The sequence below is a fragment of the Staurois parvus genome, unplaced genomic scaffold (genome assembly GCF_062004578.1).
Source record: "Staurois parvus isolate SC_StPar_1 unplaced genomic scaffold, SC_StPar_1.0 ptg000044l, whole genome shotgun sequence".
In the NCBI taxonomy this organism is placed as follows: domain Eukaryota; kingdom Metazoa; phylum Chordata; class Amphibia; order Anura; family Ranidae; genus Staurois; species Staurois parvus.
Genome location: NW_028317840.1, coordinates 1,657,523 through 1,670,508, shown reverse-complemented (window position 1 = coordinate 1,670,508; position 12,986 = coordinate 1,657,523). Strand labels below are relative to the sequence as shown.

At 38.9% G+C, this 12,986-nt stretch overlaps 1 protein-coding gene across 1 annotated transcript in view; it reads left to right on the top strand.

The window, feature by feature from the left end:
• Nucleotides 1–11,422, top strand: part of GPRIN3 (GPRIN family member 3) — a 206,061-nt gene extending 194,639 nt beyond the window's left edge. The window contains exon 2 of the mRNA XM_089663757.1: nucleotides 8,898–11,422. Coding sequence (XP_089519883.1) covers nucleotides 8,987–11,182 — 2,196 coding nt within the window. The 5' untranslated portion in view covers nucleotides 8,898–8,986 and the 3' untranslated portion in view covers nucleotides 11,183–11,422. The remainder of the gene's footprint in view (nucleotides 1–8,897) is intronic.
• The last annotated feature ends 1,564 nt before the right edge of the window (nucleotides 11,423–12,986 follow it).

The window sequence follows — 12,986 nt, the reverse complement described above, 5'->3', positions numbered from 1 at the left end:
GGTACCGCTACTCATTTACAAAAAAAAGTGTAGTGTAAAAAATGGCAGGCAACAGTCTTTGACAAGTCCTTTATTAAAAACAAAAATAAAAAAATGTCCCCTGAAACAGATCCAACGTCAATCACGATGCCTGCCGCCACTGCGACCAAACAAAAAAAATACTCCGCTCTCGACGCTGGCTCTCGCCGTCTGACAGCTGTGCTGGGATGACAGTTCTTAAATACAGTGATGATGTCGCAAGGGGGCAGGGGCATGCCCATCCCCTTGTGATGTCATTATGCGCTGTGATTGGCCAAAGCATTGCTTTGGCAGATCACAATGCACTGTCAGGGCGTGCTGTGGGCGAACAGCCTGCCGAATTCTCTTACCATTCGTGTGTTTGGTGATTGACAGTGCTTACGTTCGACTGGAACATCTAGCTCAACTTTACTCCTTGATCGGTTAGTTGGAGTTCAGGCTACACTGCTATTACCAACTGTAAATTTTAAAACGGCGATGTTGATTGTTGTGCTGGAAGGGGAAACTTGACTCTTCCAAGTTCTTAATTGCACCGAGTTCTTGTTCACACAATCCTTCATTTAATGAGAATCATCCACTCCAGTCTCCGCTCTTAACTGTTTACAATTGCCTGTATATGTTTTTGAAAAATGGTAAATCCTGACCAATACAGTCCCAGTATGCTGCTATTTATCTGGACTCTGTAATAAATAGCTAAACCATACAACCCACCAAAATACCAAGCTCTGGAGTTTTTTTTTATATTCTAAGTTGCATGCTTGTATCAAATGTTGCAGAAACCTAATTTGGGATTGTTTCAGTGATGTATGTATTGAAAAAACATGTTCTCTCCTTGTTTAATATGTATATGCATGTTTGGGTAGCAGCATGGTACCATAGTAATTTAGTTACATTCCTGTGAATATATACACTTTTGTACTGAATGTTAGAGGCAAATACTAAAAAACTAAAGTCTGTTTCCTGATTAGGGAAAAATTATTCCTGCTACCATGTTTACCCCAAACAACAAACTAACAAAGTCTTCTGATGAAAAGGATATCACATACGTTTTATGTGATGTAGCAGAGTGGTAAAGCACAAAGTGAACACTTTGCATTCTTATTTTGGACACATTTCACCCATTCATTGTTACAGGGTGATGTACAGTACAAAGAACAATAATAAATTGTTGGCACAACATCTAAAAAGATTTAGTTGGATTTTCTTGGACACGTATTAGCATGATGACAACATTTTCACAATTTTCAAGTGACATTGGCTTCCTTTTGACTCTCAGGTCACTTAATTATGAGGACACAGGAATTAATCTAAAGGAGAAAGAATATTCTTTCATTTATATTTCTTAAATTATTACAGCCCCCTGAAGCAGCCCTGCAGCACAAATCACTTGTAATTGTTGTAGGTTGCACATCAGCAACCAAAAAAGCCCTGGTAATAATATTATGCTGTAATCAACAACCTAATGCCTGATCTGTTGCTACAGGGGGAGGCCGGATAAAGCTGGATCAACTGCTGCAGCTCCTGAACTGACTGGAGGTTCCTTGACATCATGCAACTTATGTAAACACAATGCTGAAGCATTGTATTTACAGTGCTCTGCTATGGATCCCAAACCCAGGATCTGATATCAAGTCATGATCCCCACTAGGGCCTGAAACTTAGGGAACGGACCTGAAATGTTGCTAGTTGTTTTCTCTCGCTTCAGAAATTTTAAAGTCACTGACCTGAAACAAGTAAAGTCAGAGCTCCTGAACTGCATAAATGTTCCAGGTTAGTGACTCGGAAAATATTAAAGTTACTGGAACAGAAGCCAGTTGTCTAGCTTTTTCAAAAGGAATGGCAGCTTACAGGTTTCTCTAACTTTGACATCATAAAGTTTAATAAAACAATGGCATCACTTAATAGCCAGCTTCACCCACACCTAATAGTATAAGATTTGGTTGCTGAAAAGTTGAATTCTGCAGAATGCAGATTAAATGTTTGGTAAGTTCAGCTATGAGAGATTGACACATTTGTTATGGCTTTGCAAAAGCATCATAGACATACAGTTGCAAGAAAAAGTATGTGAACCCCTTGGGATTACGTGGAGTTTTGCATGAATTGGGCATAAAATGTGCTCTGAACGTCATCTAAGTCACAACAATAGAAGAACACAGTCTGCTGAACATAATACTACACAAACATTAGATGTTGCCATGGTTTAATTGCACATAACATGTAAACATTCACAGTGCAGGGAGGAAAAAGTAAGTGAACCTTTGATTTAATAACTGATTGACCCTCCTTTGGCAGGAATAACCTCAACCAAACGTTTCCTGTAGTTGCAGATCAGACCTGCACAATGATCTGGAGTAATTTTGGACCACTCCTCTTCACAAAATTGTTTCAGTGTAGAAATATTCTTGGGATGTCTGGTGTGAATCGCTCTCTTAAGGTCATGCCACAGCATTTCAATCGGGTTGAGGTCAGGACTCTGACTGGGCCACTCCAGAAGGCATATTCTGTGCTGTGGCAGCCATTGTTTTGAAGAATTACTTGTATGCTTTGGGTCATTGTCCTGTTGCATCACCCATCCTCTGCGGAGCTTCAGTTTGCGGACAGATGGTCGTACGTTTTCCTGCAAAATGTCTTGATAAACTCTGGAATTCATTTTCCCATTAATGACAACAATCCGTCCAGGCCCTGAGGCAGCAAAGCAGCCCCAAACCATGATGCTCCCTCCGCCATGTTTTACAGTGGGGATGAGGTTATGATGTTGGTGTGCTGTGCCTTTTTTTCTCCTCACATAGTGTTGTGTGTTCTTCCCAAACAACTCAATCTTGGTTTCATCTGTCCACAGTATATTTTGCCAGTAGTGCTGTGGAACATCCAGGTGCTCTTTTGCAAACTTCAAACGTGCTACAATATTCTTTTTGGACAGCAATGGCTTCCTCTGTGGTGTCCTCCCATGTACTCCATTCTTGTTTAATGTTTTCCTTATTGTAGATGTGTCAACAAAAATGTTAGCATGTGCCAGAGATTTCTGTAGGTCTTTAGCTGACACTCTGGTATTCTTCTTTACCTCATGCAGCATTCTGCGCTGTGCTCTTGCAGTCATTTTTACAGGACGACCATGCCTAGGGAGAGTAGCAACAGTGCTAAACTTTCTCCATTTGTAGACAGTCTGTCTTACCGTGGACACATGAACATCAAGGATTTTAGAGATACTTTTGTAACCCTTTCCAGCTTCATGCAAGTCAACAATTCTTGATCATAGGTCTTCTGAGAGCTCTTTTCTGCGAGGCATGGTTCACATCAGAGAGTGCTTCTTGAAACCAGTAAACCCAAAACAGGTGTGTGTTTTTTAAGGGCAGGACAGCTGTCAGCAACACATCCAATATCATCACACTGATTGGAGTCAAGGTTGGCTCACTCCTGGCTCCAATTAGCTCTGGGAGAAGTCATTAAGCTAGGGCCTCACATACTTTTTCCTCCCTGCACTGTGAATGTTTACATGTTATGTGCACATAAACTATGGCAACATCTAATGTTTGTGTAGTATTATGTTCAGCAGACTGTTCTTCTATTGTTGTGACTTAGATGACGTTCAGAGCACATTTTATGCCCAATTCATGCAAAACTCCACGTAATCCCAAGGGGTTCACATACTTTTTCTTGCAACTGTATATACCACTGCATGGAAACTGCCATAATAATTTGGTAGATGAATCACAAAACTGAAAAAAATTAGATGGAGAGGTTTTATTGTAAAATACTGCTGAGTTAAATTTTTCATGAACAAAATGTATATAATATAAATATAGTATATTTACAGAAAAGTATTTTGCTGGTAAATCTTTTGGCCTTACTTGAATCTTACCCTTAGAACTTTCTCTAAATCTTTGTCTTAAAGCTCTTCTAAATTATCTGCCCCAGCTTACTGAGCAATCTTCTATAAGTTGTAATGATGTATTAACACATTTCATTTTTATTGAATTTAGTAATGAATATTCATGAATTTCAAATATTAAAAAAAATAATAATAATTAGCATTTTTTTTTGTAAATTCTCTGCCATTTAAACAATATTTTCAGAAAGTATAATGCTTTATATAGCGGTATTATCTTTAAGGCTATGCAGGGTTTTCTTGCATTTTTTGGTTCATTTATAACTAACTAAGAATGGGAATATCCTCCTGCGCTTAATATGGATAAGTCCCTATCCTAACAGCTGCTATCACTCTGCCTTAACCAATAAGTATTAAAGTATCAAACACAAAAATAGTGAAGCGCTAAAGTGAATCCCTATATACACACACAGTGCATATAACATTAGACGAAAAACATACCTCATAAATAAAATAAATCTGTGGTATAAAATAATAAATAAATCAATAAAAAAATCAATAAAAATATAGAAAAAATATAGAGAAAAAATCTTTCCTTGCCCTTAAATGTTTCTTCAAATCAATCAGTGATAAAAAAATAGAAAATCCATAATAATGCGAATAAACAGTGATACAAAAATAAAATCTGTGTTAATTAATATTCAAAAAAGAATATATATATATACAGTTGTGACCAAAATTATTCAACCCCCAATGCTGTAAAGGGGTTTAGGGACTATAGTGTACATTTGGAATTGTATTCAGAATCAAATCCTACAAGGACGTTGTAACTACCCAAATGCAACTAAAATGACATCAATTGTTTATGTAATACAGTAGTAAATGGTTCTTATGTGGTTTCTTCATTGCCACAATTATTCAACCCCTTAAAGACTACCACTCTGAAGAACAGAGGTTCATACAGGTGCTTTCCATCAGGTATTGAAAACACCTGTGGATGTCACCGAGCAGCAATCAAGCATAATAAGCACCAATTAGGCAGCTTTAAAATGACTGTGATACTCAGCTCCTTCTAGACATTTACTGGTGTGGTTACAAACATGGTGAAGGCAAGAGAATGGTCCAGGAAGACAAGAGAAGAGGTGATTTCTCTTCACAGGAAGGGCAATGGCTATAAGAAGATTGCAAAGATGTTAAACATACCAAGAGACACCTTAGGAAGCATCATTCGCAAATTCAAGGCAAAGGGCACTGTTGAAACGCTACCTGGTCGTGGCAGAAAGAAGATGCTGACTTCGACTGCTGTGCGCTACCTGAAGCGTAGAGTGGAGAGAAGTCCCCGTGTGACTGCTGAGGAACTGAGAAAAGATTTGTCAGATGTGGGTACAGAAGTTTCAGCCCAGACAATAAGACGCACACTGCGTAATGAAGGCCTCCGTGCCAGAACTCCCAGGCGTACCCCCTTGCTGTCTCCAAAGAATAAGAAGAGTATGCCAAAAGCCATGTGGACAAACCACAAAAGTTGTGGGATAGTGTTCTGTGGACTGATGAAACAAAATTAGAACTGTTTGGGCCCATGGATCAACGCTATGTTTGGAGGAGGAAGAACAAGGCCTTTGATGAAAAGAACACCTTGCCTACTGTGAAGCATGGTGGAGGGTCAATCATGCTTTGGGGCTGTTTTGCTTCTGCAGGTACAGGGAAGCTTCAGCGTGTGCAAGGTACCATGAATTCTCTTCAGTACCAGGAGATATTGGATGGAAACGTGATGCAGTCCGTCACACACCTGAGGCTTGGGAGACGTTGGACCTTTCAACAGGACAATGATCCCAAGCATACCTCCAAGTCCACTAGAGCATGGTTGCAGAGGAAAGGCTGGAACATTTTGGAGTGGCCATCGCAGTCACCAGACTTAAATCCGATTGAGAACCTCTGGTGGGACTTAAAGAAAGCAGTTGCAGTGCGCAAGCCTAAGAATGTGACTGAACTGGAGGCCTTTGCCCATGAAGAATGGGCGAAGATACCCGTAGATCGCTGCAAGACACTTGTGTCAAGCTATGCTTCACGTTTAAAAGCTGTTATAACTGTAAAAGGATGCTGTACTAAGTACTAAGATTGAATGTCACTTGGGGGTTGAATAAAACTGATAATGCTGTGAGCACAGAAAAGACATTTGTGGTTATTTCATTATAACTGTTATGTTATATTTGTCTGACCTACAAGTGCCTCTTTAATGTAAATGTAAGCAAGATGACTGAATGATCAAAAGCAATGTCAAACTGGCCAAAACACTCAATTTCAGTGGGGGTTGAATAATTTTGGTCACAACTGTAAGTGATAATTCCAATGATATATGTTACAACCTAACAGAATATAAATAAAAATTCATAAATTGTGATTCTCAATCAAATAAACGTGATTAATATTAATTGTGAAAAAACCAAACATTAAACTATTAAATAAATGATCCACTAAATCTTGTGATGTTTAAATATGAAAATGTGTCCACAAATGAACAAAAACAGTCCATGCAATAAGGTGAAAACGACACTCAGTGTCCTTCACTTCTAGTGCTCAAAACAGAAGAAATCCTCCAATGGCAGCAATGCCTGCTCACCTCCCCAACTCGACCCGCAAAGGGCCACAAGGCTATAACTCTCCTCCAGGTAATCCTTTGCTTCCAAGCAGCTCAGTAAGGAATCACAGGACCTCCACTCCACCTCCTCTCAAACGTCATATAGGACACAAACAGAGCTTCCCATAGTGTAATACCGTTTATTTAAGACACTCCATATAACATACTGTTTCCACTCACATGCGTTTTCTTAATGAAAAATGCAATCCTCCTCATTCCCTGGGTGCATTCACATGTAAATAGGGAAACCAATATGGCCGCTGTGCTCGGGTACCCTGATGAAGTCACGACGCACGTGACGCAACGCGTCGGAACGCTTTTCCCAGCCAAGAGACACATCACTTCCGGTCACGTGGGGACGGATGTCCGAGCACAGCGGCCAAATTGGTTTCCCTATTTACATGTGAATGCACCCAGGGAATGAGGAGGATTGCATTTTTCATTAAGAAAACGCATGTGAGTGGAACAGTATGTTATTTGGAGTGTCTTAAATAAACGGTATTACACTATGGGAAGCTCTGTTTGTGTCCTATATGACGTTTGAGAGGAGGTGGAGTGGAGGTCCTGTGATTCCTTACTGAGCTGCTTGGAAGCAAAGGATTACCTGGAGGAGAGTTATAGCCTTGTGGCCCTTTGCGGGTCGAGTTGGGGAGGTGAGCAGGCATTGCTGCCATTGGAGGATTTCTTCTGTTTTGAGCACTAGAAGTGAAGAACACTGAGTGTCGTTTTCACCTTATTGCATGGACTGTTTTTGTTCATTTGTGGACACATTTTCATATTTAAACATCACAAGATTTAGTGGATCATTTATTTAATAGTTTAATGTTTGTTTTTTTCACAATTAATATTAATCACGTTTATTTGATTGAGAATCACAATTTATGAATTTTTATTTATATTCTGTTAGGTTGTCACATATATCATTGGAATTATCACTTATATATATATATATTCTTTTTTGAATATTAATTAACACAGATTTTATTTTTGTATCACTGTTTATTCGCATTATTATGGATTTTCTATTTTTTATCACTGATTGATTTGAAGAAACATTTAAGGGCAAGGAAAGATTTTTTTCTCTATATTTTTTCTATATTTTTTATTGATTTTTTTATTGATTTATTTATTATTTTATACCACAGATTTATTTTATTTATGAGGTATGTTTTTCGTCTGATGTTATATGCACTGTGTGTGTATATAGGGATTCACTTTAGCGCTTCACTATTTTTGTGTTTGATATTTATAACTAACTACTGTTAGAGAGCAAGAAATCACATACATTTAAAGAAATTATTATATAACTTGAAAAACCTAGGAGAGCAGATGCACAGCCTGTGCTGGAGTAGAACCAGAAACAGCGAATATGTTGATAGGGACCTGTCACTATTTTATTAAACAAACAGTTTTAAATTTAAAGTGTATCTAAACCCAAAAACAAAAATTGACAGTATTGCAGCTTAGCGGTCTTTAGATGTGGTCTTGCCATTAACGTACTTTCTGTCTTAGGCTGACAACGATGAGCAAACTGAGCAGTGTTGTCACGCCAGGACAGGGAGTGTGTTTGGAACTCATAACCATGTTAGGACTACATAAACCTCCCTATATTCTTCAAACCTCTCTAACTTCAAACATGCTTGGGACACGCATAGATCTATACTCAGACAAAAAAAGTTAACATAAAAACACAAAAAAAAAACACAAAAAGAGTGCAGGCTCGATGGACCACTCAGTCTTTTTCCGTCATCACTTTTCTCTTTCTTTTATCCATTAAGGGGGCGATGTTTTGTAGCAGGAAACAATGCTAACTGCTTTCAGACTAGAGGCAGAGGGCACTGGAAGTTTACAGCTCCAAGATTTGTGGCTGGATAAGCAGCTAATTTTTATTTGCACTGGTTGAACAGATATATTCAAACACATTCATTGTTATATTTAACAGACCAAAAGGGGAGATATACACTTTAAATTTCAGATCTTCAATTTGAAGACTGAAAAGAAGGTATGTCCATGGTTTCTTTTCACTTAATTTAAAACTGAGAGAGAGTAACAGTGGGAAGACATCTGCTTGCTGATAGTATTGGTAGAACTTGGTCATCCGGATCACACTGAGATATTAGTGAGCAAGAGCTGTGAAGAAAGATATCTGAAGTGCTTGTTATTGCCCTAAAGGCATATCCCAAAACTGTGAGATCTTTACCTAAGTGTCACATTCAGCAGAATGTGATTGAGAGTAAGTTACAAAAGTAAAAATACACATTCTGTATGCAAATTCACAGTTGTATATGTTTTAGAGAGTTTCTTCTGGTTGCATAGAACTTTCTGATGAACCATCCTTTTTGTGACAATCATTTGTAAATCCAATTTTGGTAGTTTAAAAATTGTGCCTAATAACACATTTTTTTCTCTTTCCTAAAGGTCTGAGAACTTTACCAATTTTTGAAGCCAGCTACCTTGCCTCTGCAGACAATCCTGCCTAGAAACTGCAACCAAGGAAGGAAGATTCCATGGGGACTGTACCTGATCCTGTGGAATCTGCCAAAACATCACCCACATCTGCTGAAGATGAAAGTCCTTCCTTGGCAACACCTCATCAGGTTAAAGAAGCATCATCCAGTAGTAATGGAAACGCAACACAAATATCAAATGTCTGTTTATCAAATCAAAATTGTAATCCATCTGTGAAAGGTTCTGATAATGAGAATAAATGTGAACTTGAACCACAGGAAGCCAACAAGACTTCATCTTTATTTAGAACTTGTAGCCAATCAGAACCCTTGCCATCTTCAGGGGCAGATGAATTATCACAGCAAGACACAAAAACCATCAAAGATCCTACCCATAATGCCACTCCTATTGATAACACAGTATTAGCCACATCTGTAGCAACAACCAATGTAACGCATTTGACAAGTGATGAACCAGCAACAGAGGACAGTAACATGCAAAAAAATAGAACTGTATTAGAAGAAGTTGTAAAATCACAGCTTACAGTAGAGACCGATACAACTACAACACAGCTAACTGAAGTATCCCCAAACACGGAGACTGAAAACCTAGATGATGTAAAGAATGGGCATATGGCTTTAACTAGTGAAGAAATGCCAGCAGACACTCAGGAAGAAAATATAAATGCTGCAGATGTAGTACAAGGAGAAGAAGAGAAGGAAACAAATATCCAAACTGTTCTGTCATCTGATGAGTGTTCACATGTTAGCATTTTGGAAGATGATTTGAACACAAATGGAGACCACGAAGCAATAGATTTGCAATTAGTATGCAAGTTTAGGGAAATGGGAACTATGACATCACAGGTAGACATTTTAGCTACTCAAGACGCTGAAGTACAAGCTGTAGCAAATGTAGAGAATAAATCTGTTTCCACTAGTCCAAGCATATTAGCTGCATTTTTGAAGGCGAATTCTCCAGTACTAAAGGAAAGACAGGAACAAGTATGTATCATTTATCAAGGTAACCCTGGAAACCCTCAAATTGACCGTGCTAACTTTGCACTGCATTCACAGCTCACTCAAAACCACTTAGCCCCAAAAGTATGTTTTCAGCCACCAGATGCAATGGGTTCACAGCCTCTACAATTGCACACTAAAAGTCCTCCAGATATGGTACGATCTCCTTTTCAGCATCCTGATCTAGCAAGAAACTCACAGGTTTTATATAGAAATGAGATAGATGGACAAGGGTTGTGTCATCCAATGCCACAAATGCAAATGGCAAATGCTTCTCCAATCTTAATGAATGTGAAACCTGTTTACCAAATCAATATAGAGAACAGTACTCAGCCAAAAACTGGCCAGAGAGCAAAAGATTTGTTTGGTGAGCAAGCTCAATTCAGAGCAGCCCATGAATTGGGCAGTAAAGCTAGGCTTCACCATTTAAGTGGAGTAGAAAATATCCAGCTTCATAATATTCGTCAAGAAAGTGAACAGACAGACACACTTACTGTTCCAGGAGAAGGTAGCTCAGATCGGAAACCCTTTCATTTTAAAATAACAAACGAACAGGGTTCCACCCAAGCTATCATCACCACTGATATAAAAAAGCCAAAGAAGGAGGAGAGGCCAACCCCACTTCATGTTGAAGTAGAGGTTAACAGCAGTATTGGAGCTACTGGAGGTCAGGTGGAAGAGGTACTTGAAGTACTTATTAGGAAAGATCAGGATGAAGGTGAGCATGCCAAAAAGTCAAGTAGTATAAGCTTGCAAACCAGACCTGCCTCTGATTATAGCCAGGGTGCGGTTCAGCTCACTCCACGTTTAAGGAAAGCTAGGGAGGATAAAAAGGAACCAGTTCTGGTCACTCTACCTACCTCTGAACCAGCTAAACCACATGGGAAAAAATCAAGTCCAAGTTCAAGCGCAGAAGGAAAAAGCCAAGCAAAGCAACAGTCTAAAAGCGTAAAGGATGTAGTCTGGGATGAACAGGGCATGACATGGGAAGTGTATGGGGCTTCTATGGACCCAGAAGCTTTGGGCATTGCCATACAGAATCACCTACAGAGACAAATCAGAGAACATGAGAAAATGATTAGGGCTCAGTTAAAGCAAAACCGTAAATCAATTTGTTCAGACTCATCAGGGAAAAAGCACAAAAGAAGACAGCACAGAGTATTTCAATCTATTCTTAAGAATTTCAGACGACCCAACTGTTGTAGTCACCCACCTGCATCATCTGTGTTAGAGTGACTTTCTCTCAAGGTGTGAACAGTTTTCATCCTTACCCAAATCATTCCGTAGTTTTTCTGTTTTTCTTTTGTTTGTTTTTTTGCACTTAAGAATGTTATGGACATTTTTTATTTGATTATGGACAAGGTTTAGGGTGATTGTCACATCACTCTGTTTTATAATGAAGTATCACTTTACTTAGGTTTTCATTGCTTGGTGGATAATATAGAATAAAGTCACTTGCTGTTTTTATTTAGTCAATATTTGATACAGGTTTTGTAAATGTTAAATTTGTATTGTCATCACTAAAAAAGAAAAGCATTAACAATGAAACAATATAGATCTTAAAATGATGAAGTATATGCCGTTAAATGCTGTGCCAGAAACGCCTTTATCACTTGGGCCTTTTTCAGTTTAAAATGTTTATGATGAGAATGAGTGATAACTCTTTTGTACATTGTACAATGTGTGCAGTCTGTGTACTCAGATCAAGAGTGGGATCCCAGGATCTGTTTAAGGGGTTCATAGGATTTTAGGATTGTGTACCATATATCGTGGAAAAAAGGTAGAACACGTAAAGAAAATGTCCATGTAAAATAATAGTCATGATTCAAATGGAGAGTCATGGCCACCAGTAAATCCAACTAGGGAGCTCATCCATTAGCTAAAAGGAAGTTACTTTGAAACTATCCAACGTATAGCCTGCCAAACAAACTCACTATTTCAGTGGACCAAACTTAATTTTTTATTAACTGGTGCAGTTGCAACGTTCCAATTTTTAGGCTATATTTGCTAGGGTGTATATGACAGTGGCTTGAATCTGCTGATTCCAGCAGTGGCCACTGCTAAACCTGGCTGTCTGCCCAGCCAGCATTTACCTGGGGTGATCGCTGCCGGAAGATCACAACTTCTACTTGTGTTTTTCAAAAGGACAATCCACTTTTAAATGGTTGAGGTATACTGCATTATAGCAATATATAACAAACAGTGTAGTTTTGTATTGCAGAAACATGAATTCCTTAAGAAATATTCATTAGCAGGAGAAACGGGATCCTATTGCATGGTTTAAAGCTGAACTTCGGGCACATACGCAATGAAGCACATACAGTATACAGTTGCAAGAAAAAGTATGTGAACCCCTTGGGATTACGTGGAGTTTTGCATGAATTGGGCATAAAATGTGCTCTGAACGTCATCTATGTCACAACAATAGAAGAACACAGTCTGCTGAACATAATACTACACAAACATTAGATGTTGCCATGGTTTAATTGCACATAACATGTAAACATTCACAGTGCAGGGAGGAAAAAGTATGTGAATCTTTGGACTTAATAACTGGTTGACCCTCCTTTGGCAGCAATAACCTCAACCAAACGTTTCCTGTAGTTGCAGATCAGACCTGCACAACCATCTGGAGTAATTTTGGACCACTCCACTTCACAAAACTGTTTCAGTGTAGCAATATTCTTGGGATGTCTGGTGTGAATCGCTCTCTTAAGGTCATGCCACAGCATTTCAATCAGGTTGAGGTCAGGACTCTGACTGGGCCACTTCAGAAGGCGTATTCTGTGCTGTTGCAGCCATTGTTTTGTTGAATTACTTGTATGCTTTGGGTCATTGTCCTGTTGCATCACCCATCCTCTGCGGAGCTTCAGTTGGCGGACAGATGGTCGTACGTTTTCCTGCAAAATGTCTTGATAAACTCTGGAATTCATTTTCCCATCAATGACAACAATCCGTCCAGGCCCTGAGGCAGCAAAGCAGCCCCAAACCATGATGCTCCCTCCACCATGTTTTACAGTGGGGATGAGGTTTTGATGTT